This window comes from Mixophyes fleayi, chromosome 9 (assembly GCF_038048845.1).
Source record: "Mixophyes fleayi isolate aMixFle1 chromosome 9, aMixFle1.hap1, whole genome shotgun sequence".
Classification (NCBI taxonomy): domain Eukaryota; kingdom Metazoa; phylum Chordata; class Amphibia; order Anura; family Limnodynastidae; genus Mixophyes; species Mixophyes fleayi.
The window spans coordinates 14,598,970-14,625,765 of NC_134410.1; the positions used below are offsets into that span (position 1 = coordinate 14,598,970).

Sequence of the window (26,796 nt, forward strand, 5' to 3'; positions counted from 1 at the left end):
CCTGAATGTCAAAGCCTGCAATTTGACAGGTGCTACAAATCTCTTACAACAGTGCAGCAGAGAACCTGTAACTCTGTTGGCTTACAGAGCATGCTTGGACTTGTAGTTCAACAATTTGTAACCCACATGTTGCCTATCCCTGGAGAAAAGTGCAGTTACAATTGTTCTTCTATTCTGCATTGTCTGGGCATTATAAAGTCATATTCATTGAAGAAGAGTAATTAAAATACCCATAAAATAATCAGCAACCTAGCCCTGTTTTACATTTTGCTAATTATGCCAATTATGAGCCCTGTGTTGTGTTTTCAGCTATTAATCTCATGAGATTTGATCGCCTGTGCAGCCAGACATGGCCAAAAGTGAGCATTAAATCAATGTTCCTGGAAGTAATTAAATCGTACTGTCCCTTTAAAAAAAAAGGGGTGTGGTCATCACACCTGTATGAGCAGGAGGGACACACCTATGGTAAATAGTTGTAAACAGGTTGTACCAACTTTTCATAGGTGTGTTCTGCGCTCGACTGTACCAAGTCTGACGTTAATATTGGTCACGTGTTGATGTGTTAACCCCTTCCAGGGAGAGACGTCCTTAAATTTCCCCCTTGACTGCCCCTGAGACCATGCACAACAAGCCTGCAGTCAGGTCACACAGTGCTAAAGGCCTTCACTGCAGTGTACTTATTCCATGCAGTGTACTTATTCCATGCAGTGTACTTATTCCATGCAGTGTACTTATTCCTGCAGTGTACTTATTCCATGCAGGGTTCAGATAGTTACAGCTTGTTGTATTCATGGAACTAGGATGATACAATGTATCACAGCAGTAGGAGAGACTGGCTGGGGAGGGGTTAAGCCTCTCAGGTATGGGTGCAGCACACACCTCCACTCTCCCCCCTCCACTCTGTGGTCAGCTGGGAATGGGAGTTTCCTGGAAAGTGAGGTGAGGTGGCAGGGGAGGACCTCACTGCTGGTTAATGTCTGCTCTGGGACAGACACCGGGCCTGCCATGGGGCACATACTCTGTAGACAGTGATCCTGCCTGTGGAGAAGGACAGTGACAGAGCAGGTGGGTGGTGACAGTGAAGGGGACAGATCAGGACAGCTGGAGAGGACTGACAGTGGGGTCCTGCACAGTCAAAGGATTATTAGGAGAGGTGCAGGAATATACAGTGACATGGAGGCTCTGCACAGTGTTATTATTGTTGTCTGTTCTCCTGGGGGAGGAGAGAGGGGTAAAGTTTAGGGGAAGGTGTCGGTGGAATATGTTGGTAATCCCGGGCTGACCTCACACATTACAACACAGGCATATTCTCTCCCTGCAATGTGCTGCTACAAATGGTTTCTGTTGTGTGTGTGTACAGACTGTTACTGTGTTATGGACAAGTGAATTAAAATACTCTCCTGACTTGACAGGGCTTAAATAGGTAATGGACAATTTGCAGATTTAAAACACTGACATAAATACTAAATATATTAAGGATCAGGGCCCAGAATGCCTGAGGGGTTCAGAATTATGCTCAAAATGTAACTTTGTTATTCTTCATTTTGACATTGGTAGAAATGTGTGTTTGCTGTTTTTAAGGTATTTTCTGCATTAGTTTTAATATTCTATTCTGTCTGATTCCCATTCCAGCCATGTCGGATCTCTGCCGTCTATGCTCCTCCCAACTTCGTGGCTCACGCCGAAAGTGGCTCTACGGGGGCACGGGCACGCTCCCCGCCGTACTGTCTCACGTACTGGGCACCCACGTCATACGCTGTCCACCTGGGTCATCTCCTAGATCCTCCAGAGGGAAGGGGAGGCCAGAAGATGCAGAGTTTATCTGCGGCAAATGCTGCCACACGCTCAATGTCTACTACCGCTATGACCTGGTGATGTCCCGTATGCGAGAGCTCTACGACCAGCGGTCAGCTCGCCTTTTCACGGAGAGGGAGAAGCTTTCGTTCACCCTTCGTTCCATCCATGCCAAGGCTTGGGGTCTTCCTCTACCCGAGTACCATGGACACAACCATGAGCGCAATAATTATGGCTATCGTGGTTCCTACAGTGATCTCCATTCATCTGGCTACAACAAATCTAGGAATAATTCCCTTTCTCCAGGATACCAGAGTTCAGGCCTTAATTCGCCCTTTCCTGACCGCTCAAGCACTTTCCATGGTTCCTTAGGATCTTTGTCCTCTGGGGCGCCTACAAAGTCCTACCAGCAACTTCTGGACCAAGACCGCTCAATGTGGGAGCATGAGACCTGGTGGGATGATAGAGCTGGTGGCTGCTCGCGTTGTGTCAAGGGGGAGAAATGTCATTACTGCTCTTCCTGGAGGGTCTCTGACGCAAACTATGAATCTGTGTGCACTGTGCCTCGCAGGAGGAAACATCATAGTAGGGAAATAGATGATGGCAACGCGGTTCTTCAGAGGAGCAAGTCTCTGGGAAGCTTTGGAGGTAGCAGTAAGGGGTCCCTCTCCTCTTTTTCTGCCTCCTCTTTGGAAGCCCTGTCCTTCACGGGGGAAGAAGAAGCAGGAGTATTTTGGGAACCTTCCATATCGTTGGCATCATCCCCACCACTTTCGTTTTCCAAGCCTGATGTGGGAGATGTTTTGAAAAGCTTGAAAGAAATTAAATATAGCCCAGTTAAATCGCCCAATCGGAGCAGGATACCAGTCAGAAGTCAGCAGAGGACAAGGACCGAAAATGTGGACCAACAAGTGGAAGAGTATAAGAGACCCGAGGAGCCACTGGTGGAAGAAGTGGGGGACCTCTGTGATGCGTACATAGGGATGGGATCTGAGGTACATAACCTATTTCCTTTTATTGTGTCTGTTCCCCATTCTGTCTGTATTTAATCCATCCTATTGAGTTAGCGCCCAGAGGTTACCCAAAGTGTTCTTGATAATAGAAACTGAATAACAGATGTAATTAAAGTGATGAGATGATCACACCTAATAAGAACAATGACAGATGAGATTCCACCCTGAACGTTTATGGTGACCTTAAAGAATTGGGGTGTGTGTGTGTGTACCGAGGTGATGTATTCTAGTTTGTGGTCATAATGAGTTTCAAATTCTATTTTGTTGTTTGAACCAGCATTTATGAGAATGCAGCTTATCCGCTCACTAGGGTCCACGGACTTTATTGAGGCACAAAGTAGGTGACAGGTACGGGCGGCACGGTGGCTCAGTGGTTAGCACTTCTGCCTCACAGCACTGGGGTCATGAGTTCAATTCTCGACCATGGCCTTATCTGTGTGGAGTTTGTATGTTCTCCCCATGTTTGCGTGGGTTTCCTCCGGGTGCTCTGGTTTCCTCCCACACTCCAAAAACATACTGGTAGGTTAATTGGCTGCTAACAAATTGACCCTAGTCTCTCTCTCTGTGTGTCTGTCTGTGTGTGTGTTAGGGAATTTAGATTGTAAGCTCCAATGGGGCAGGGACTGATGTGAGTGCGTTCTCAGTAGAGCGCTGCGGAATTAGTGGCGCTGGAGAGACACAGGTTGGCCAGGCCTGTACTAATTTGTGTAGAAAAACAGATGTATTCATTAACCTGAGATATGACCCCAAGATGCTCTTGAAACAGCTGTATTTAATGCAGAGAGCCAAGGAAATGAACATAAACATATGTGCCTCATTATATAAATAACTAGGTATACACAATCTTACATGTTTATTGCTAAACGCCTCCCTCATTCCTTTCTATTGTATTATTTTATTTTTTTTGTAGTCCGTTATCTCATATTAGCAATGCACAGACAGAAAATAGAGGCAGCCTGCTGAATCATGTAAGAACCTGCAAACAATCATTATATTGTTTTGTGATAACACAAAGCGCAAATCTTGGTCTCAAATCTTATTTGTATCCAAAAGTTTTTTAAGCAGAGTCCTTAGCATTTTTAAAGGCTGAGAACAGCAATATCAGTGGTAATGTGGTTAGCATTGCTGCCTCATGAAGCCTGGGGTCGTGAACTCGGTTCCCGATCAGCGCCCTATCTGTGTGGAGTTTGTATGTTCTCCCTGTGCTTGTGTGTATTTCCTCCAACAATTCAAAAACACACTGGTAGGGTTAACTGGCTTCTGACAAAGTGCGTGTTCTGTGGGATTTAGACTGTAAGCTCTAGGACTTATCTGAATTATTAAGTATCTTCTGTAAAGCACTGTGTAGTATGAGCAGCTCTATATCGATAAGCAGTAATAAATAAATATCTAGTCCTCTGAATTGGTCACAGCAGAGCTGGATTTAAATGCAGGGATTTCTATCACTTGTTATATTACAGTACACACTAAGCTCTCTCCAGCACATGTGTAGTTTGTAAGCTCGGTGAGATAGACTATGACATGCTGTATGTTGCTGGAATGATTGGCTTTGTACATTAAGAGGATTAAAGCAATGCCTTAAGCAACACTCCAGGGAATTGGATGACTCCGCACATACTGATGAATGTGTTCTAATTGGAGCTGAATGTAATATTTTGACTATTTTGTGTCTGAATGTAAATAAGCCTGTTTTACCACCCATTGTTCTGTTCCCAAATGTTTATTTGCTGAGTGTTTGCTGCCATATTTATGAAATTATATTGCACATTCCAAGTCAATGACGTGGTTTTTAGTTTCAGAATTGTCACATCAGCCAGCTGAGTAATATGTTTATATTCGCATCACATTCTGTCAGCTTTCAGCATTTACAGCACTTCTTTGGCTAATGTGAAAGACACCTGCACCTAATGGAGGCAGGCATTTTGTCAGCAAGGCACAATATCTAGAGCGCAGCCCAACCTCTGAGGAGAGGTCAGGTGACAAATGAGGGAGGCCTCGTGGTTAAGCGACGGGCACCATAGCCCCACCCCCTCTTTTGATTATTGGCATTGTGCGTCGGTAGCAGGGCTTAATGATGCAATTTGAGGCATTAAGTCCCTCTGTGCACAGGATCGGGGTGCCTGCTCTTTCAGGAAGACTCCTCAAAATTCTGCAGCTTCTCGGATATTCCATAAGAGAGATCAGGGCAACCTCCCAGTTCTCACCCCCGCAATAGATAAGTGACAGGGGGTGGGGCTTAATTGCACAAATATCGACTCATCTTAGCCACAATGTGATTCGACAAGCCCTGACCCCACACACCCACCTCCCCCGGGATCTCCCTGAAGCCAACGAGGAAAAGTTGGCAAGTATGATATAAATTATTCTCCCAAGTCCTAGAACTCTTGGAGTTTGCAGCATGTTTTCCTCCAAGATTTCTCTATCTCAGTAGATCCATTTTGTTAAGTTTTCCAGCCCCTGATGCAGAGAAGACCCACACCAATATAATCCCACCCCCATTCTTCACTCTAGGGACTGTGCACACAAGACTACTCTCCCTGAATGTCCAAGAATTTACTGAATTGAGGGTCATACTCCCAGGTCCCTGGGTGGGTAGCAGAATGCCATAATGTTTCCGCCACAACATGTGACACATGGTGTGATCACTGCATTTCGCCACGGGGGGGGCGCTGCCAAAAATGACACTATTTGCCAACTTGCACTCTTCACCAGAATCTCCACCAGGAGAGATTTTAAAAGTTGACAAGTATGGGATAGTGTTATTGGGATGAAGCGCGGTGTTAGGCTTGCACCAAGCATAGCGCCTAGTAAAGAGACCAAAAAGTTTACACTTTCACTGCGACTTTGAAAAAGTGGAGATGTTGCCTATAACAACCAATCAGATTCTGGCTCTCATTTTGTAGAATGTACTAAATAAATGGCAACAAGGATCTGGTTGCTATAGGCAACATCTCCACTTATTCAAACCTGCAGTTTAGTAAATATACCCCTTGGTATCATTCAAACATAAACACTTCCTCTATATGAAATGCGGAACTCCCACATGCTTTCTAGCAGCTGACATTACGGGGCATATTCAATTAGGTCCGTGATCGCAGTAACGCGCGTTACCGAAGGTAATGCGGTAACGTGGATTTTCCTTCACAACCCTATGGGGTGCAAAGTAAAATCGGTCTTATTGCTGTACCGCGATTACCTTCGTGCCCCGTTCTGGCCCGTTACCACGATCCCGGAGCCTAATTGAACATGCCCCATCATGTGAGTTTTTTTCAACAATATATATTTTTTAATTTTTTTTTGCCACCTTCACAAAGCACAGATGTGTGTAATCAGTTGTCTGTTTTTATCTGTAATTACAGAAATGTTTCTTAGAGAGTTTCCCATTACAGTAGTTATATTGATCACTGGTAAAAGTATCAAGTAAATCCAGCTTGTGTTTTAGCTTTAATGGTGCTTAAGGAGTATTGATGCCATTGACACAAATGTCTGTGCTAATTCCAGTCTTCTGCCTCTTGGTAAATAGCCTGTTGTTTATTTATGACATTTAGGATTTATTTTTATCTGTGTTGGTTATCTGGGACCTCTATACCGCATGTTATTACCTCATTCCTATCTGTCTTTTTCGATGCTGAATTATTATCCAACTCTTAGACAAACCAACATGACCCACTATAACCATGTTATACTGTTCTGCTCCTGTTTTACCCACAGCCATAACCTTGGCTAAGTTAATTACCTTACTCCAGCACAGGATATTGGTATTGGGGAAAATAAGTGGTAAAACAGGAGCAGAACTTTATCACACTAATGAAACAGTTCGCAGCAGTTTTACGTTCCCCTATCTCACCCATCTGTGTTTTAGGTCTGCAGCACTCAAGTATCTCGTTCCCTTCATATCCGGGACACACTAAATTGGCTACAGAGGGAGCTGAACGTGGCTCAGGGAGGTGGGACCTCCCCAGGGCTTCAGGTAATGGCCCATTGTAGTATAGAAAACTATAATGATGATGATTGAGTTATTCAATAGTTTTGTTTCAGAAGATAATTTCATACTGAATATGTCCTGATGATCTCCTAAGATCTGTATATTTTGTAAATGATACCAGCGCTTGTTTTACATGAAGAGCCCGGGGTTTAGCAGTGATGCTCCTGTCTCTTCTAGGACCTCTCAACGGAACAGCAGGAACTGATCCGGGAACTGATCAAGACTCTCAAGTTCAAGGAGGAGGTCCTAGAGGTAGGTGGACAAGGCCGGTGCTGGGTGCTGGGGTCAGAATACACCTTTTCACTGTGGACTTTTTGCCTTCTTGCCTTCAGGACTGTCTGACCTTACTGCTAACTCTGCCGGTGGCCTCGGACCCCTCAGGGGACCTCATCATGGACTTCGTTGAGAAGTTGAGGGTGCGAAATGAGCAAGTCAAGGTGACATCATTGTTCTGGTCACAGTGTATTTTCTCATATGACATTCATGGTTTGATATCCACTCATGGTACATTATCCTGCCCCATGTTCAGTGTAAGGTATGAGGAATGTACTTGTTTCCTTGAGTATAGACAACTCAATCTTCATGGTGATCAGTAGATCACTGTATTGAGGTCTATGCAACCTGCACCTAGTATAAAACACTGACCCTGGCAATATAATATGGGGGGGATGTCAAACCGCTGGACAATATGAACCCTTACTCTCCCCACATTGACATTGTAACCTCTTTGAGCAGAGAGAAGGGGTCGAGCTAGCAGAGAACAAGTGCCAAAGAGACGCAGAGGTTAAAAGGCTACAGGAGACGTTGAGGGCGAGAGAGGAGGATGTAGCGCGACTCTCAAAGGTTCTGCGTGAGAATCAAGACACCATCACTGTAAGTACAGTAACTCGTTTCTTCAAGTATAGCCGGGCATGTGAGGAGACAAAGCTGTACAGTGATAGAGCAAAGGTTGTGTGGAACCATTTATATAAATAGTGGGGTCGGAAAGCAAATTGGAATCCTCAGAAGATTTACGTACTTGTTGTATTATATTTTATTTGAGGTTCCTGATCTCTCTGTAATTTGTCTACAATATTATCATTATTGCTACCATAATATGCGATTTGTCTTATTGGTGTACTATTCTTTGCACCTATTTTTTTTTACCATTAAAGAAATTTAAAGATATGTAAAAAGAAATGATCATTAATATAAAAACAAAATAAAACTGTACTTACACAAAATACATAGTTCTAACAGTAGTTTTCTCTGTAACCATAGTAAATCCTGGTTCTGGAAGATCCTTAGATATTTAGTGGCCTATTCTGAAGCGTGAATGGAACTTGCTAGTACAGTGACAGGGCTTTGAGTTTTTTGGGTGTGGGGGGTGGTCACTGAAAGAACACCAGAACGTGTAGCGTGTAGCGTGTAGCGGTGTCTTCTACTCCATCATGCAGGCTCTGCGTGATCTTCTTGGGGAAAAGGATTTTACGGTCCAGGAGTTGGAGTTGTCGCTGGACTCTGCAGTCCGGTCAGCAGCCTCCCAGGATGCTCTGCGCCTCGCTGCTCTGCGGGAGAAAGACGCCCTGGTTGTGGTGGTACAGGGGGCGCTGAGCAGCAGTAATCAGGATGTGCAGGTGAGGCAGAACTCCGTATAACACTCATTGCACGACATGTAGCTCTATCGCTCTCTGTAATAAGACCACAGAGTCATCTCCTGCCCTCTATCCCTATCGTAGGCCCTCGCTGACTCTCTCCTATCCGAGGGACTGGACAACCTTGGTGGCTCTTTTCCTGGCCTATCCGCCCCTAATCCTCTACTAGCCCAGCTGGAGGAGAAGGGCCGGCTCCTGTCTCAAGCCCATGTAGACAGTCAGCGGCAGAGCATTCAGCACCAGCGAGACATCCAGGATCTGCTGAACGCTCTTAACGAGAGTCAGACCCTGCTCCAGGTGAGAGCAATTTGAGATATCCATTCTTCCTTGTTGTAAGAGAAAAGAGGGAATGAGTGATCTTAAAGTGTAACGGCCTACTGAGAGGCTTTTCAGGACAAATTTAATTTATCATAAAATATATTAGCACATAGATATTTGTTTACTGCTCAGGTTGCGATCAAAACCTAATGGGGGGCACATGTGGGGCGCACACTTAGGTGGCCAATTCAGGTTGAGGTCTTAATATTCAGCGTACGGGCCTAGGAGTCAGTGAATGCGGTTTGGAAGATGACCATGTACACACGGAGATGGCCTTCTCATGTTCTGGCCACATTGGCCAACTTAAAATGTTCTGATCAGATTATTATCGGTCACACACACTGCAATATCTGGTAAGCAGAAAGTACATTATGTCATCAATACTCATCTCTTTATTCCGTCCTCGGAACTGCAATTTAAAAATAATTGGGAAAATCAGGGACAGAGCATTTTGCACGGCTTGAAGCGTAACTATAGACTTTACCTACGTTGCATACGGGCCATTCAATTACTTTTTAATCTGCTTTATTATTGAATTTAATACGCAAACTATTGCTTTAAAGTATTTCACCAATCATGGAAAAGTGGTCCCATCGCAAAAGCTTTTCCTTGTACGAAACACAATATAGTAAATAAAGAATTACCGTATAAATATTCAACAATAAAACAGTGGCTGTATGTTATGGTGACCTCCTTTTTTTTATTTTATTTGTATTTATGCAAATCTACATTTGTAAATATCCAGAATTTGTGGCATAGGTGAGGAATGTCCTAATGTGGACACCATAGTCAAATATAGGATGTAATGAACTGTTTATAAAGTATTCTAACAACTTCTTCATGATGCAATAATAACTCTGCAGCTACTAATAATAGAACTATACTATAAGTTGGTCTATAAGCGGGATGAGAGGGATATAGTCTGTTTCCAGGGCCACAGTACTTCCGTTACATTTAAAGACGAGGACAATTCCAGGAAGATGAAATGAACATCTCCTAGGTCTGAGTTAAGATCCAGGCTCCATGTTCCGATACATTTCCCCAGTGTCCTCTTTCTGTGACTCAGTGCTGGATGTCAGTAGCGTTGGTTCAGCTGGGAATCTGTGAACGTGTTTCACCAGTGGATGGTTTCTGAAAGAGTTTGTGATGGTTCAGTGATCATATTGTGTGCCAGAACCCTCCCCCCCCCCCCCACCACTCCCATGCCATGATGCCTCCTGCTCCCACAGTCTCCTCGCTGGGCCTCTGGTCTCCGCTGGCTGGTTGCTGATCTGTAGAGGTCAGAGTTAGGCTGTGAGGTGGAGATTAGGGTTAGGAGGCTGCTGCAGCAATTGCTTGCAAGATATTGTCCACAAATAGACTTTACGTATATAACATACACAAAGTTCCCCTGAACCAGCTGATCTGTTCTCAGAAATGTCACTGTGCATTTATATTTGTGTATTACAACCTGGCCTGACTCTCCACTTCATAGAGAAACTTTACTTCATGAACTCTGAGACCTAATAATGACTACAATTCCTCATGAGCAACTTGCTTCTTACTGTAAATCCATACTTCTCTGGGAGATCCTGGAGAAGGGGGTAGGGTGGAAGGCTGCACGGTACAGCACATTGTCATTTTGGCCCCGTCCCCGTTATTAAATTGTTGCGCGGGTGGGGCCAAAATCAAGCGATTCACCGCAAATCTAGTACTTGTGTGTACCGATTTGCAGGATGTGAAAGACTTACCTGCTCTCCCGGGAGTCTGGGAGACCTACCCAGAAATTCGGGCAGTAGGTGAATATATTCAGTTGTAGAACACAATAATTGCAGACGCAGAGATGAGGTAATTGCAGCGTGTTTGTTACATTAAGCCTTCTAGAATACAGGATGGTATCCTTTCGGCTTTGCATATTTTGTTTTACGATGAGTCTGGTACAGGCTTATCTATCTTTTGATAATTTTTCTGACTAAAATTGTTATGTTTTATTTCACACCATTCTGTGATGTAATGTGTCTCCACATGACCTAGAAACCGGTGAACAATAACCTTTATCCTGCATGGTATAGGACCAGCTGCGACACTGTAAAAACCGCCTGCAGAACATGGCGCAGGAGCAGAAACAGCTGCGAGAGGCTCTGCGGGCGAGGGAGGCGGAGCTACGAGCAGACAGACAGCGGCACGACTCGGAACTGCACCAAACTCGCGCGGAGCTGCTCCAGCTACAGGACTCTTCAAGGGAGAACGATCAGACCACGAAGGTAATGTAACTCCTAGGTGCCGTGTTTAGCCTAGGCATGGGTAGTGAATGGGCCCTAAATGAACAGATTAACGTGCCACTGTCATTATTGTTCATGATGTTTTAACTTTGTTGTGCTGCAATTCATTTTTTTTTGCTGTCAAAGATGTGAGATATCTATCTCCTCAATCATTCACAGCTCAGGTACCAAGCTCCCAAGTATATGCAGGATAGAGCAGGGTATCTGTGTGCTTATCATTTTTACTGGAAAAAACAGATGGTTGAAAAGACAAAGTAGCAAAATATACAGATATAAAATGTCAATAAAGAATTTCATGAACATAAAACCATTTCCCTGCTGCCCCGGAACTGTCCTGGCTTTGGCATGAGCCTACTTTGGCATATAGGTAAAGGCAGCCCTACCAACCCCTTACCCTAACCCTCTTTTTGTCATGGACAACCTGACCCAAGTCATATTCCATAAACCTATTCACTTAAAGGATCATAGCGTTCTGTGTATATACTGTGCTATAACTTTGGTTACAAATGTATTATTATTATTGCAGTACCGTGTTAGCCAGAAAAATCTATGTGATGTTAAATACTTTTCTGTCAAAAAAGATAAAAGTATTATAGGAGTGATACCTTTATTGGCTAACCCAAAATAAATATTATATTTGCTAGCTTTCAGAGCACAGGGCCCCCTTCATCAGGCAAGTTTAAAAATGAATGACTGAGAAAAAGACACAACATTTAAGAGATGTTACATCAAGAAATTTGTACAGGGGGGGGGGGAAATACATCTTTTTAAGAGAAGCTAAAGTAATAAAACAAAGGTTTTTGTTAGGGATGAAAGAGTAAAAGTCCTATGAGTTTAGAGATCTGGAGTCACTTTGCTGTGGGGTGTGAAGTGTGTTCATGTAGTGGGTCATAAATCCAGGTGTTAGATTGAGCCCTTTAGTCAATGACTGGAATGTTCTTATCAGCTTGAATTCCCATATTTTTCTCTCCCTGTCATTTTTAAAAAGACCTTTTAGTATTAAGACTTTTAAATCTGTTTGTGTCCTGGTCCAGAAAAGTGTTTACCCAGAGAGGTGTCCAGTCTTCCTTATTGTGTGTCTGTGTAGATTCATCCTGCATTGCAGTTTCTGCTTGGTCTCTCCAATGTATATCCCCTCAGGGCACCTTGTACACTGTATCATGTACACCACATTGGAGGATGTACATGAGAATGTGTCAGTGATTTTATAGTCCCGTTGTGTGTATAGAATTTGTTTTCCCGACTCTTATTCTCACATCAAACTTTCAACAGCTCTGTAAATTTAGCACAAAAGGTAAATACTTTTGAATATATTTAAACATTTCATACATCTACGTGTGCTTTACTGCAGTTTGATGTTATTAATGCTCAATATCTGTTGTAGCAATGAATAAAGGAACTATATTGTTTAGTTCTTGACCTCACAATCTCAACAACGGCGTTCAAAACGGAAAGCTGTCTACAACATGGCAGCAGCGGGATGCTTCCACGTTGTAATGCCATGCTGTTACCATGTGGTGTCCCTAGGGAGCTCATCCAAGGTCAGCAGGTCTGGTCCTTGCTTAGGACAGCTGAATCTGCCATCTCATACAAGGCATTACTATTCGAGACCTGCTGACATGGATCGAATAGTAACTAGTTATGTGATTACTGAGAGATACAGTTAGCATTGTATGTATCCATAATACTAATAAGGTTAGAGATGTATTGGCGTTTCTGATTAATGGTCTTTTACTGGTGGTTAAAAAAAACAATTGTAATTATTTGGGATTGTTTTGATTATGTAAAAGTAATGAAGGGAGATAACAGGAAAGTATATTCAATTACTATTTTATTGTCTGTTTTCCTTACCTAATTAATGTGAAATAAAATTCTGTCTATTAAACTATGTTGCCAAAAGAGACCACTGTCTTAAAACATTTGTAAAAAAATAATAGTTTCTAACAAATTTTGCTTGGACAAATTGAGAAATTAAAGAATAATTTCAGTCAAAAACAGACTTGGCACAAAAGCATGAGAATGGGCCACCTCTGGTCTTCAGTGGGTTAAAGTTAATCTGTTCTGGTGTCTACCACGGTATGAATAACATGACTGAGCAGGCGTACGGCTGTCCAGGCGTATTTGTTTTCAAAGCTCCATTTTGTGTCTTCTAGAAGCTGCTGCAAGACGCTCAGAGCAGAGACCAGACTATTATGAGACTTCAGGAGAGACTGAGCCTGAGTGAGGGGGTGAGGGACACTCTGTGAGGTGAGTGCACTGCAGACCTGGGCTCCTATTCCCCGCATTTTACAAGTCCGTATTACTGACTGGACGTGAGATGGGAGGATGGTGCCAGCTGGGGGTGTAGTGTGTGTCTGCTGGGTATATAGTGGGGTGAGAAGCTGGTGTCTGCTGTATGGTGAGAGGTGAGGCTGGCAGACACTGCATAAATGTGTATGGTGATGAGACTGTGACTATGAGGTGGTTATTGCAGAGCAGATGTAACGAGAGGCTGGTGCCTGTTGGGGGCTGAGGGCATCGTTGCCTCTTCATGAATTAGCGTTGATTTGTTTCAAACTATTTTGTTCCATCTCTCATCTCCTCTTCTCTTTCAGACCTGTGACTCCTATAATATGATGGGAGGAAACCCGGAGATTTATCACCGATATTAATATAGTATTTGTTTACTGGCTGGTAATACGGATTCGGGATCACTTGGGTAATGCGGAGAAGGGTGCTGACCTGGGATTACACCAACTACTCCAGGGATGTGATTGAGAAGAACAAGTGTAAACTGCCTTGGGTTGAGGAAAATGGAGCAATTTTAAAGTAACGTGGGATCAGTGGGATCAGGGTGTATATAGTCTAGTCCAAGGCTTCTCAGGATTACTGTTTGTATATAATGACTCATCTATGCAATGTTGGCTTCTATACCTCTGTGTACTTATAGGGGTTTGTCTCGGGGATGTTAGTGCTCTGCTCAAGGTCGACCATCTGACCTGGTAGATATAACATGATTTCTAGAGGTGGAGGTATACTGATACTTTGTTGTTGCCATATAGAAAGATGATGTAGAGTAGAGGGAAGCTCCCTCTCCGTGCTGTGACTTGTAGTGCCACAAGTCCTCTAGGACTGATCTGCAGTGGTAAGAGGTCACTTACTAGAGAAATTTATCATTTTTCACAATGTGTTTTTCTTTTCTTTTTTCCTAAGCAACTATTCTGCAATACGTGGAGGTAACGCTACGCTAATTAGTAGGACTAGTAATCAAAGAACTGATTTGGATGTCAGTCACAGAGTATTACTTTGGCCAGCCGACTATACATTCAATACTCTGTATATGTGGTGTAAATTGTACTATAGACCTCTCTGGAAGCATCGGTACTAGCACTGTTACACTTTATAATACTAGGATATTAATACTTGATGAATACCAGTTTAGTGTCTTATTACTGCCATATACTACACTTATTATCACTGCCATCATACATCTACAGGAGAGATCTTTGTGCCCCAGGTACATACATGTAACGTCTACCCACTGTGGCACACCTCTGCCAGCTGCCGCTCACTATCTGTCTCTCTGGCGCTATCTCTGGAATCGCCCTTGGTTTTCGTAGATCTAGGACCGGCATTGAGTGAAGGATGGAGCTTCCTCCGGTGCTGCAATGACCGTACTCACCATATAGCCCAAAGTCGCACAGGTTTCCTCTCCTGCGGCTGGTGGGCATTGCCATATCTTTCTTGGTGCTGCCACCTCTGCCTTCTCTAATAATCTGCCAATGGAAATATGCCAGGGGGATGCTACCTTTCCATTTGACTGCCAAAGGATGGGGATATTCTATAGGGCCTAGTGCCCACATCTGAATTAATAATGATTATTTGTATTCATGTTTCTGGAATGTAATCTATTTAAATTTTGTGAATAAAATGTCTCTTAAGTACATATTATTGTTGTTAATGTCTAAGGCGCCACAATGCTCCACAGCGCTGGACAGTGAGAAAACCAGGACATGCATAAAACAGGGATATACAAGGTAGAACAAACGGGTGCAGGTTAGATACAGAGTAGGAGGGTGCTACTGCTGAGTGCTTACAGTATAGTGGGAAGAGGAGTGGAGACAAAAGTAGTGAGTGTGGAGATTGTGGCAGCAGCGCACTTTTATGAGTAGTATCGGTGGGTGTAGGTTCAGCTCTAGTGTGGAGATGGGTTTTCAGATAACGTTATATAGAACATTAAGATCTGAAGGCTAGAGGTACTTCTGACCAGGCGTGATATGAAATCCCATAGGTTGGCAGGGAGAGTATTTTCAGATGAGGTTTGAGACTTCTAAAGGGGTGGTGTAGATGATGGTAATTTAAGTTGCATTTGGGAGCATATGGCTCAGTGTAGGATTTGTAGATTTCAGCAAATGAGCTCGCCCAAGAAAGAAGTGCGCAGTGAGAAAAGCCGTGGGCTGAGAACAGAGCCTTGTGGGAGCCGTGGGCTGAGAACAGAGCCTTGTGGGAGCCGTGGGCTGAGAACAGAGCCTTGTGGGAGCCCAACTGGTAGTGGGAACGTGGAGGAGGACGTGTCCGCGGTAGAGACACCGAAGGAGGGGTTGGGTAGGTAGGAAGTGAACCAGGAAAGAACGGTGTCGGAGGCCAATAGGATGAAGGTTCTGCAGAAGAAGAGGGTAATCAATGGTGCTGAAAGTGTCAGAGTGTTCCAGGAGGATGAGTGTGGGGTAGAAATGACCCTTGGGGAATTCAATTGGCCGTGTTACTGCTGAAAGTAACGCGTCCTGTGCTCTAGTAGTTAATACGGTAATGGAGCACCAAGTTACTTACAGTACTAACGGTGGTAATAATGTACACTATTACTGTAGTAATGTAATAGTGCGCAGGCCGCGTTACTTTCGGCAGTAATTCAGACAACTGAATTCCCCCCCCCCCCTTCTTAAACTTCTTTATCGTTGCATTTAGGTTGGATTGAAGCAGTAATGTTATGTTGCTAACCCCATGAGGATACATTAATGCATATAAAATTCAGTTATCTGTGTGTTTCACTTGGTAGTAATTGAATTGGTGCACCTCCCTTCTGGGTGTGATATTAGCAGTGGAGAGGTGTGACTTCCAGAATGGAAAATTAGAATCATTTAGACAAGTGATGGGCAACAGGCAGCCCAGCCCCCCCCCCCCCCCGAACCTTCAAGTGCCGCTCCCACCCCCGTCCCGCTCCTGATGGCGTGTGACACTCCTGCTGATATTACATGTAGCAGTCTCTTTCTTTAATTCAATGTATTTAACTTATTACTGAGATTCAGGGTAGCGTGTGGCCCTTGTGGAGGTTAGAGGGCCGCCCATGTGGCCCCTTGAAGTGTATGTAGTGCCTATCACTCATTTTAGACCATATCCGATCAACTCAAACTCCCATTATTGGGTAGAACCGCTGCTGAAACCAAGATTAAGTCTATATTTAATGTTTTGCTGTCTCCTAGTAACTTCCAGTTACACCACTTTACAAAGGGTTATACGGATGTGCTCTAAATTCTGAGTGATTTACTATACAAAATATTATTTTTTTTTAACCATAACACGTTTTATGCTAAATATCCTAGTAATTAGGATTTAAGAAGAGCGATGACCGGGCCATTCAATGCTACTAGAGAAATGAAACTTAAGCTGGGTACACACTACAGTTTTCATCCAATAATCGGCTAAATCAGCCGACATACGACCGCTCGTACGTTAGTCGGGTCAGTGTGTGTAGTGACACGATGGACGAAAGTCTGCCCAAATGGACGATTGTCGCCTCATTTGGTTGGTCGTACCGTTTAATATTTTCGTTCCGATCCCGTTTACGCTGTGTAGTGTGTATAAACCTCCGACCGATTCATGACAGTGAGTACGAAATTAGTCATTGCTCACAACAACATGGCTGTAAAAAGTCGCTAAAGGGACGTCCGCTCTTCCCTTTATCGTCCTAAACAAGGCTAGTGTGTATGCACTCGATGGACCGAGCGATCGGAACATCAATCGCATGTAAAATCGCTCGACATAAAAAGTTGGTTGAAATTTCTGTAGTGTGTACCCAGCTTTAGAAGACTATACTCCCTGTGGATGACATTATAGTGGGTGTATGAAAGTTTACAGTACATGGGTGGAAATAGGCTGATGGTAAACATTGTATTTGAATAAGTCATATTTACACTGCTCTCTGGCCAATTATCCTGCTCTGCAGCTGTTGTTGAACGGAAACCACCCAGTCATGCTGTTCAGCTACCAGTATGAAGAGCATTATTTATGGTCAATGGCTCAAACTTACCTATCCCTGTTACACTGAGTAGCACCACTAGAGGGCTCTAGTTGAGGAGAAAGTTGCAGCACCATTTTTTCCAATTTCATTCATTACAAATTGTTTTCTATTCTGTATGTAAGTGTGGGTCATAGTACAGTTCAGATATCCCAATATATCAGGAATTTCTCTGCATCCTTTTACATGTCACTTAAATGATGGCAGGTAAATGCTGGAACTCTTAGTTCTATAGCAGTGGGTGAGACAGATCGTCTAAGCCTCTTATCCCGTCCTGAATGCTCTGTAAAGTAATTTAACAAGACACGAGGATAAGGAATAGATTTATTAAACTCTTGAGAAAATAGTAATCTTGTCTGTATAGCTATACACACAATTATACAGTTATGTACACAAGGTGAACTCATGGAGTATACTGTAAAATCTAATTTAACACACTTAAATTTTATATGCAGTAGATAAAAATCAGTAGGTCATATACATCATATAAATATATACACCATAAAGTGCTCTTCTATGAAACCTATGGCTCATTTTAACTTGTCCCCTTTCTAGACGTCGCTGTAGACCCCTATTTCTTCTCTCGTAATGCAGAAAGCATCCATGCAGGAGAAGAGGGGGGGTCTACCTCTAACCAGGACGTAGAAGACGGGCAAGGCTGATTTAACTAGTATAAAAATAGGTACTAAAAGTAGCCGGTATTGAACGATATCAAAAACTTCTAGATGTAAGTAGTATGAAATAATTCTTGATTGAAAAGAAGGCGTGGGCTTTTTAAGTTATTCATGTTCACCTTCAGGTTAAATAAAAAAAAGGTCATCCACAGACAAACTAGACTATGTCACAGAAATGTTAATTGGTACAACTTATCCCTAGGATATATGGATAATGTCAATATTATCCACTCTCCGGCATTATATATTATATAATCAAGTCAACAGGTTTTAACTATAAATGTAACCTGGGGGGAAGGGGTTCTGTTAAAAAAAATAAATTTGAATGAAAAGGGTTTACACTACAAACGGGACATAGCAATGATAGGTGGAAACCAGTAATAAAGTTGAGACAGGAGTTATAGCTCCTTTTCCCTACACCCAGTGGAAGCAGCCATTTTGTGGGCTGTACTAATATTCATGACACCACAGTCTATTAATTTACTAAGGACCAGGTCCAATGCTATCATTAAATTTAAATTACACACCCCTTTTCCTCATTGGCTGACAATGGGTTAGTGGCGTGTTTCGTTATTTACATAAAGTTGAGCGTGCCATACATGTCTCTTATCGTCTGTGATACCACTGGCTGCTGCTCCTCTGGGTCAGTGATTGGCTGGGAGTGTGGAGCTGGGCTGTGATGTCACACTCCCAGTCTGTCAGTGACACACACGAAGCAGCACCAAGATGAACATCCCACTGTTCTACCTACGACCCCCTCTTGTACCACACAAGAAGGGGTACAAACGTAGCGGAGCGCAATATAGGGGGAGAACCCTATTAGTGATATCAGAGTTTTTATGCCCATGTTCCTGAGGCATTGAGTGGATTGGCTACATTCTCATGAATATTGCCTTAGCCTACAAAATGGCTGCTTCCGCTGTATGACAATGACAGACACTCTTTATGGTGGCAATAAATAAATAATGCAAGATAATGGCTCATAATGTAGTAAGTAAACAGACAGCACGATGCTAGACGTGATTTATGAGGTCACGGAAGGATCGGTCAAGCACTGTGCCAAATTCTTCTCACTCATAGGCTGGCCCCACCTGGCGTGGATCAGTTTCGGCAATGCCTAAGTCTAGTCGGCCCTTGACCACTGTCAGCCTATGCGGGTAGTCAACTGCTAACCACAGTACTGGGCCCCTGTGTGCGGCGGCTGCTTTACCACATGGTGCCGATTAGAAAGAAGATCCTGACACTGATCAATCCATGTGTGGATAGCATCAAACCCTACTTCTTCACAGGAGTGTTAGATGACTGAAATGTAAACAAAGTGGTCTCTTCGAAATCTCTTACAGGTAGAAGAAAGTGATTGAGTTACAAACAAAATTTGAATAAAATAAAAAAAAAACATCAAATCTCAATGTGCCAAACAATCATTTTTTCTTTTTCTTCTCGGCCTTTGGCGGTCGATTCTTCTTGTTTAAGATGGACATCAGAGACTTGGGCATGTAATATGGTTTTTCTGCAGACCCGTCATTCCGTTCTAAGTCTTCCACTAGGAAAGAAAAAAAAAAAAAGACATCTAATCACAAACACTGAAGGCTTCACTATCTGACAATCGGGGCGCTCAAATGCTTCCCATTAACTCTCAGATATTAGAAGAGCTCCCTGGGTTCAGGAGAAGAGCAGTTGGCCATGGTACTAGCTGCACAGTTTGCTTTTCCTCAAACATCATGGTTAACTAAACTTGATGGTTGTTTATGAAGATTGGGAGCGGAAGCAACTAGGAGCTACTGGCCCTGGCTGAGCAATAAGTGTCAGATAAGGTTCTGGAATGTGTAAAAGTCACCAGAATGGGACTTTGCTACCTACCATGGGGCTCGTTCTGTGTGGAGCCCAGGTCATCAGATGGGATTTGTTTTGCTGTTCAAAAGTCTTCCTAAATTTTAATGCTCACAGGTTGATCTGTCTGAAGAAGCTTTGAAGGCCACTGTCTCTCACCTATCTCTAAAGATGTCCATCATACTGTGGGTAATTAAGCTGTTGCAGACCTTACTGGCTACAAAGCAGTGGGCTCAAAAAGACCTCAGTCCATGATAAACATCGGGATCCATCAGATGTTTGCAACAAATGGTAGATATGGTCGGCTATTTACCATATCTAACCAGATCAATTCTACACTTCACCTGCCTCCTACAGTCTTGTCTTTTACAATCTCTTCTCCCTTATGAATGTGTGTATTCCTGGGAGGGAACCACAAATGATGTGCGCCCCTTTCAAGAAACACATGGGCAACAATACTCACAGAAGCACAGGAACAGCGTGTCCACACACATGTTGTACACACTAAAGAAGCCTTGAGCAATCAGGTACGATCCAACAACCACCGTCTGCAGGGAAAGATAAACATCATCTGTAAAAATACCAGCGATCTGGGACCTGGAGAGTTTGGTCTACTATGATGTGACACCGATGCGGTGAGGCTGGTGGAGAAAATCTACAGAGAACACCACTAAGTAGGGAGTTACTCGAGAAAACTTTTATCTACATAATATAGACAACATATTGAAAGAAGTTATAGTTGGTAACTCACACACATAAATTATACACTATTTGAAGACGTCGTTCTTTCGATGGTTTTTATTTGTGAAGGTTTCCAATCAGAACGGTACTCCTGAAAACAACACAGTGTCCCCATTTAGAACTCACCAAAATGGGTATCCAGTAATAGTTCAATGTCGGAGACTTGAAGGCATCGTTTGGAATGGGCAGCCGACCAGAGAAGAAGAAGAATGCAAGGACTCCTGAAAAGGACAAGACAGAGTGGAGACGATAGAATGGTGGTTAATATAGGCAACTCAACAAAAACCGATCGAAAGAAGGAGGATTGGAAACCAGATACAGGAGAAGAAGTCCAATGAAATGAAAAGTAAGTAATGGGGAGGTAGGAATGGAGGTCAGGGGGAGGGCATTAGTTGAAGGTCAGGGTGATGGGGAATTTGGTAGTTGTCTCCAATGTCTAGCACCACAACTGGTGGTGGTCATTGAGCAGGGTGATTGTAACATCAGTGGTAGGGCTATAGCTAAGCGTCAGAGAGAACGGTGTTCATAGTACAGGGCAAGAGGAAGGATCATCATCATCATCAACATTTATTTATATAGCGCCAGCAAATTCCGTAGCACTTTACAATTGGGAACAAACATTAATAAGACAATACTGGGTAATACATACAGACAGAGAGGTAAGGATGAAAAGGGAAATTAGAAAGTAAAGATTGAGAATTGGGGAAAGTTAAGAAGATCATGCATGAGGTTTTTTTTTATCCATATTCCGTTCTGGACCATTGTTCTCACCTACTCCACCGACTACAATCAGTTTCCCAAATAATATGAGCAGGTCAGTGACTTTGTCCAGGACAATCACCCTGTAGAGAGACCACAGACTAAATTAGGATACATCGAGCACACCTTAAATATGGAAAGAGCATGCCTCAAACATAAGCTGGAAAAAAAAAAAAAGATCTAAAGATATGAGGGAACAGCGACATGCTAAACGCACACGTATAGGACACGCTCAACGCACACTCAACACCCCAAGACACACATACTCACAGAACATATTTGCCAGGGGCAGACATTGATAGCCAGGAACACAGGACCCTGTGTAACAAGCAGGAAATACATATATGCACAATGTAATAACATGGGAGGCACATGGCCGTGGGCCCCTTCACCTCAGAATGTTCCGCATCAGGAGCTTGAAGGCATTTTTAGCAGAAACACAGAAATTCTTTCCATAAACTGCGATCTGTGCCAGGAAGGAAAACATTAATTACATGAACTGATAATGGTTAGCAACTGTGGGTGAAAATAAATCCAATTTTTTTGATCATCATCAGTATGTATGTATGTATGTATGTATGTATGTATTTATGCATGTATATATATATTATGTGTAAATAATTTTTTACAATGCAAAGAGATGATACCTATAAATAGTAAAAAATATGACTGTGTACGGCCTGTAACGTACATACATAGACAAGAGAATTATTCCTAAATGTTAGTTACTATGTAATTGCATCTCTGTGTATTTCATAGGTGTCCAGTTTTCCATGACTTGGCAGGTGACAGGGATGTAGGATAGATAACAGATTGCTATAAGTAAGTGTACACATGCTATACAGTGTTATACGGGAGGTCATACCATGATATACGCATTCCGATTTAAGAACTTGATGAACTTCTCCAGACACCAGAAGCAGCATTTCAGACAACAAAGGAGGAAGCGTGTGCATGGGTTCTGTGCCCCTAGTGGAGAGAGGTGGAATTACATAGAGGTGTATAGAACTTAAGACGACTCTGGACACCCCCGTTGGTAAACACTTCTCTGGACCAGGACACAGTATGACAGATTTAAAAGTCAATACTGAAAGTTTTTAAAAAAATTACAGGGAGAGGAAAGTCTGGGAATTCAAGCGGATAAGAACATTCCATTCATTGACTCAAGGACTCAACCTAACACCTGGATTTATGACCCACTACATGGACACACTTCACACAGAGTGAATTCAGATCTCTTAGGATTTTCACTCTTCCATCCGTAATGAAAACTTTCGTTTTATTACTTTAGCATATCTTTATGGTGTATTCCTCCCCCTCCCACTGTACAAATTGCTTGATGTAACATCTCTTAAATGCTGTGCCCTTTTCTCAGTTATTCATTTGTAAACTTGCGTGGTGAAGGGGCTTCTGTGCCCTGAAAGCTAGCAAATATAAAAATTTATTTTGGTTAACCAATAAAGGTATCACTCCTATAATACTTTTGTCTTTTTTGACACGAAAGTATTCAACATTACATAGATTCTTATCCTGTCAAAAAGGGTTGTTTTTTCTCCTAAAGACTTTCATTTATTCAGCCCTAATGCCTTCTGCAACTTTTACTAAACACATTGTTTTATCATCCTACCTTCCTTCCGTGGTTTTCTGGCTTGTATTAATGTCACCAGGGGGATTTGTTTATTCCTGTTGCCAAGGGATACGACAAAGCTGTGCTCTGTGCAGCTTTGTGTCATATTCCAGTGCAGGGGAAACAAACACAGTCGTTAAAATGATCAAGCAATGTGTTAGGTACAAGTAGCAGGAGGGCGTGTACAAGCCAATACCATACTTGCCAACTCTCCCTGAATGTCAGGGAGACTCCCTGAAATAGGGGTGATCTCCCTCACTCCCTGAAGAGTCTGGCATTCTCCCTGATGCTGAGCCAGTACAAGACGTGGTTGGCTTTGCCATCTGTGGCATGATGACACAGTTCAGAAATTGTGTCCTATGTCCATGTATTGATGTCCATGGAGGTGGCCATTTTCATGGAGACCAAGATTTAATTAAAGACTGACAGATAAGACAAGATGACTTCAGTAATGGAGACCTAAATGTAAAAGACACTTCAGTCTCTAGAGATTCATCAGCTGCTTTTCTTTAATGCATAGCTGCCTACTCTCCCGGAATGTCCAGGAGACTCCCGCATTTCTGGGAGACCTCCCGGGCTCCCAGGAGAGCAGGGCAACCTCCCGGTTCTCGCCCCCGCAATAGATACGTGGGAGCGGGGCTTAATGACGCAAATATCGCATCATCTTAGCCCCGTTTAGGGGGTGGGGCCAAAATGATACGATTTGTTAAGCCCCACCCCTGCACTCCCCAGGGATCTCCCTGAAGCCAATGAGGAAAAGTATGACCAATACATTAAAGTCTGCTTTATATTTTCAATGTAGATGAAGTTTTACCTTTCAGCTTGTGGTCCAGATATTCCAAAAAGATTCGGATCATCTGCACAATGGTGAGAATGAGTGCCCCAAAAGCGAGCGATCCCGTGTGATATCTGGGGGTGTGAGAGAGAGAGAGAGGTTACTGATGAAGTCTATATAAGAATATCTGTGTTTCCCAGTGTTCTGACAATGGTGTCCTAGCATTACACTTGTCAATAGTGAATTATCTCTTCCTTACAATGAATGGATGAATTCCTAGATACAATAGAGAGCTCCAAAAACCTGCAACACTATTGGCTTTTAATTAAGTACCAGATGCAGACAGTCACAATGCAGGAAATCAAATTCTAAAATCGAAAATAGTTGTAACCATTACCTAAAGTAATAATGATTACACTGACAATATTTGGCTGTAATTTATAGGGCACCAGGCAACAGAATGCGTCACCATAGGAAGCCATGTGGAGTTAATATAAATATATATATATATATATATATATATATATATATATATATATATATATATATATATATATATATATATATATATATATATATATATATATATATATATATTTCTGATAATAAACGTTATGCAGAGGAAGCGGAGGAAGTACGTCGTTGGCGCGCACCTCAGTGTTCTCATGAAAGCGGAAGCTACAGGGAAGTACGGGATGTCTTTGGGTTTGTGGAAAGCCCAGTAATACGAGGCGAAGGTCCCGGCTAAGACACACTGACCCAGAGCGATGACGAAGTTAATGCACCACAGGAAGCCGAAGACATTGTATATCTGCAGGTTAAAGAGGTTCTGCTGGAAGATCCCCTGGTCGTTGTACTTATAGAAGATACAGCGAGCCTCACTGCAGCTGGTATTGGAGGCTTTAAATGTCTGGGAGAGGGAAAACATATATTAGAATTTACAGATTACATCACATAATATTATTCAGAAAAATAACTAAGACGAGCAACTAATCTGACTAACAGTGTTCAGGTCCCAAAAAAATTTCCAAAATAATCCCCAGCACCCAACTCCTCTATTGGAGGAGACAGATGAATATTAAAGTGCTCCGACACCTCAGAGCTTTCTTCTGTTGAGAGCACAGAGTTAAAGGCTTGGCAGCTGGACCAATCAGAGCTCTGGACACACAAGGTGTCGGACTGTCAACATTTTCCAGGCTCCTCTGGACAGCGGCAGTTCTGCGGGGTAAGGGGGTGTGTAGTATAATTTAGTTCTCTGTGGTGTCCTGCTTTAACAATAGTTTACCATTGGAGCACTGTTCTATTGAAGTCTATGGTTGATAATCATCCGGCACAGATATACTACCCTGGGCAGCTTTTGATGCACCACACCTAATACAAATCCCTTTATCCGGCACCACAAGAACTGCCGCCAATCCAAAAATCCGGCCTCCAGCTCCCACTCATATAACAGAATTTCATCGTCATGTGGCGCATGGTAAATTACGATAGACATCTCCTCTTATTTTTCCTCGCCCCAAACGAAGTGTCTTGCGGACGTTCCAGAGATATTTTGCAGCTAATTGAATTCCCCCCTAAGTGAAGACTAGCCTTTAATGGGTACTCATAAGGTAGTAGCCATGTTAACCCTTCAGGTAATTATGGTCATGACAATTTTTTCTCCAGACCCTCGGTAGGGTAACTTCTACAACTGCTGGTATGAGCCACAGAGACTCGGTAACCACATACTTGTCTACTCTCCTGGAATGTCCAGGAGGCTCAGAATTTTGGAGAAAGAGAGCAGGCACTCTCCCGGATCCTGGGTACTTTCCCGATTCGCATAGTTAAGCCCTGCCCCCGCTGCTCAGTGCCGCGAATTACAAGGGCTACGTTGACACAATGGCATCACCATTTCCCCTCCCACACTTGCCAGCAAAAGTTGGCAAGTGTGAGTAACCAGTTATACGGCAATATAGACTCTATACACAGTAACTGTGCGTGTAATGCAGCACTTAAAGGATGTCTTATTTATCTCTCATTGTCAACCTTCAACTATGATAACAATAGTGGCCTGGGGGATCAATTGTCTTCCTGAATGCCAGAAAGTGTTCACTCACACACACTGCTAAGACCAAAGTACAGTCATGGCCAAAAGTTTTGAGAATGACATAAGTATTGATTTTCACAAAGTTTGCTGCTTCAATGTTTTTAGACCATTTTGTCAGATGCTGCTATGGTATACTGAAGTAAAATTACAAGCATTTCATAAGTGTCAAAGGCTTTTATTGACAATTACATTAAGTTTAGGCAAAGAGTCAATATTTGCAGTGTTGACCCTTCTTTTTGAAGACCTCTGCAATTCGCCCTGGCAGCTGTCAATCAACTTCATGGCCACATACTGACTGATGGGCGCCCATTCTTGCCTAATCAATGCTTGGAGTTTGTCAGAATTTGTGGATTTTTGTTTGTCCACCCGCCTCTTGAGGATTGACCACAAGTTCTCAATGGGATTAAGGTCTGGGGAGTTTCCTGGCCATGGAACCAAAATTTTGATGTTTTGATCCCTGAGCCACTTGCCTTATGGCAAGGTGCTCCATCATGCTGGAAAATACATTGTTCATCACCAAACTGTTCTTGGATGGTTGGGTGAAGTTGCTCTTGGAGGATGTTTTGGTACCATTATTTATTCATGGCTGTGGTCTTAGTCAAAATTGTGAGTGAGCCAACTCACTTGGCTGAGAAGCAACCCCACACATGAATGGTCTCAGGATGCTTTACTGTTGACATGACACAGGACTGATGGTAGCGCTCACCTTTCCTTCTCTGGGCAAGCATTTTTCCAGATGCTCCAAACAAGCTGAAAGGGGATTCATCAGAGAAAATTACTTTACCCCAGTCTTCAGCAGTCCAATCCCTGTACCTTTTGCAGAAAATCAGTCTGTCCCTGGTGTTTTTCCTGGAGAGAAGTGGTTTCTTTGCTGGCCTTCTTGACACCAGGCCATCTACCAAAAATTCTTTGCCTCACTGTGCGTGCAGATGCACTCACACCTGCCTGCTGCCATTCCTGAGCAAACTCTGCACTGGTGGTGCCCCAATCCCACAGCTCAATTTTAGGAGACGGTCCTGGCGCTT

The 26,796-nt window shown here is 43.0% G+C and overlaps 2 protein-coding genes across 5 annotated transcripts in view; one reads left to right on the top strand and one right to left on the bottom strand.

The window, feature by feature from the left end:
• Nucleotides 1-883: 883 nt before the first annotated feature.
• Nucleotides 884-14,928, top strand: LOC142102029 (uncharacterized). 3 transcript variants are annotated; one of them, XM_075186537.1, is made up of 11 exons: nucleotides 884-939; nucleotides 1,633-2,789; nucleotides 6,670-6,777; nucleotides 6,970-7,044; nucleotides 7,125-7,229; nucleotides 7,528-7,665; nucleotides 8,229-8,408; nucleotides 8,511-8,723; nucleotides 10,796-10,987; nucleotides 13,159-13,252; nucleotides 13,600-14,928. In XM_075186537.1, the coding sequence occupies exons 2-10, from the start codon at nucleotides 1,635-1,637 to the stop codon at nucleotides 13,249-13,251; spliced, it is 2,259 nt and encodes a 752-aa protein (XP_075042638.1). In that variant the 5' UTR covers nucleotides 884-939; nucleotides 1,633-1,634; the 3' UTR covers nucleotide 13,252; nucleotides 13,600-14,928. The 3 variants fall into 3 exon arrangements, with proteins under 3 accessions (XP_075042638.1, XP_075042636.1, XP_075042637.1); XM_075186535.1 differs by having other exon boundaries at nucleotides 918-1,065; XM_075186536.1 differs by lacking the exon at nucleotides 884-939 and adding an exon at nucleotides 1,290-1,423.
• A 2,663-nt stretch (nucleotides 14,929-17,591) lies between these two features.
• The window catches only part of SLC44A4 (solute carrier family 44 member 4), a 55,283-nt gene continuing 46,078 nt past the window's right edge, over nucleotides 17,592-26,796 (bottom strand). For both annotated transcript variants that reach the window (XM_075186538.1, XM_075186539.1), the window contains exons 15-22: nucleotides 24,339-24,595; nucleotides 23,725-23,819; nucleotides 22,149-22,252; nucleotides 21,676-21,749; nucleotides 21,296-21,366; nucleotides 20,651-20,745; nucleotides 20,247-20,331; nucleotides 17,592-19,496 (exon numbers count right to left, since the gene is read on the bottom strand). In XM_075186538.1, coding sequence (XP_075042639.1) covers nucleotides 19,375-19,496; nucleotides 20,247-20,331; nucleotides 20,651-20,745; nucleotides 21,296-21,366; nucleotides 21,676-21,749; nucleotides 22,149-22,252; nucleotides 23,725-23,819; nucleotides 24,339-24,595 — 903 coding nt within the window. In that variant the 3' untranslated portion in view covers nucleotides 17,592-19,374. The remainder of the gene's footprint in view (nucleotides 19,497-20,246; nucleotides 20,332-20,650; nucleotides 20,746-21,295; nucleotides 21,367-21,675; nucleotides 21,750-22,148; nucleotides 22,253-23,724; nucleotides 23,820-24,338; nucleotides 24,596-26,796) is intronic.

Bases quoted from the DNA above. Each gene is read 5' to 3' on its own strand.
- LOC142102029 (XM_075186537.1), top strand. From the start codon at position 1,635: ATGTCGGATCTCTGCCGTCTATGCTCCTCCCAACTTCGTGGCTCACGC. The intron at 7,666-8,228 runs GTAAGTACAGTA...TCCATCATGCAG, and splicing joins AGAATCAAGACACCATCACT to GCTCTGCGTGATCTTCTTGG. The intron at 8,409-8,510 runs GTGAGGCAGAAC...TCCCTATCGTAG, and splicing joins GCAGTAATCAGGATGTGCAG to GCCCTCGCTGACTCTCTCCT.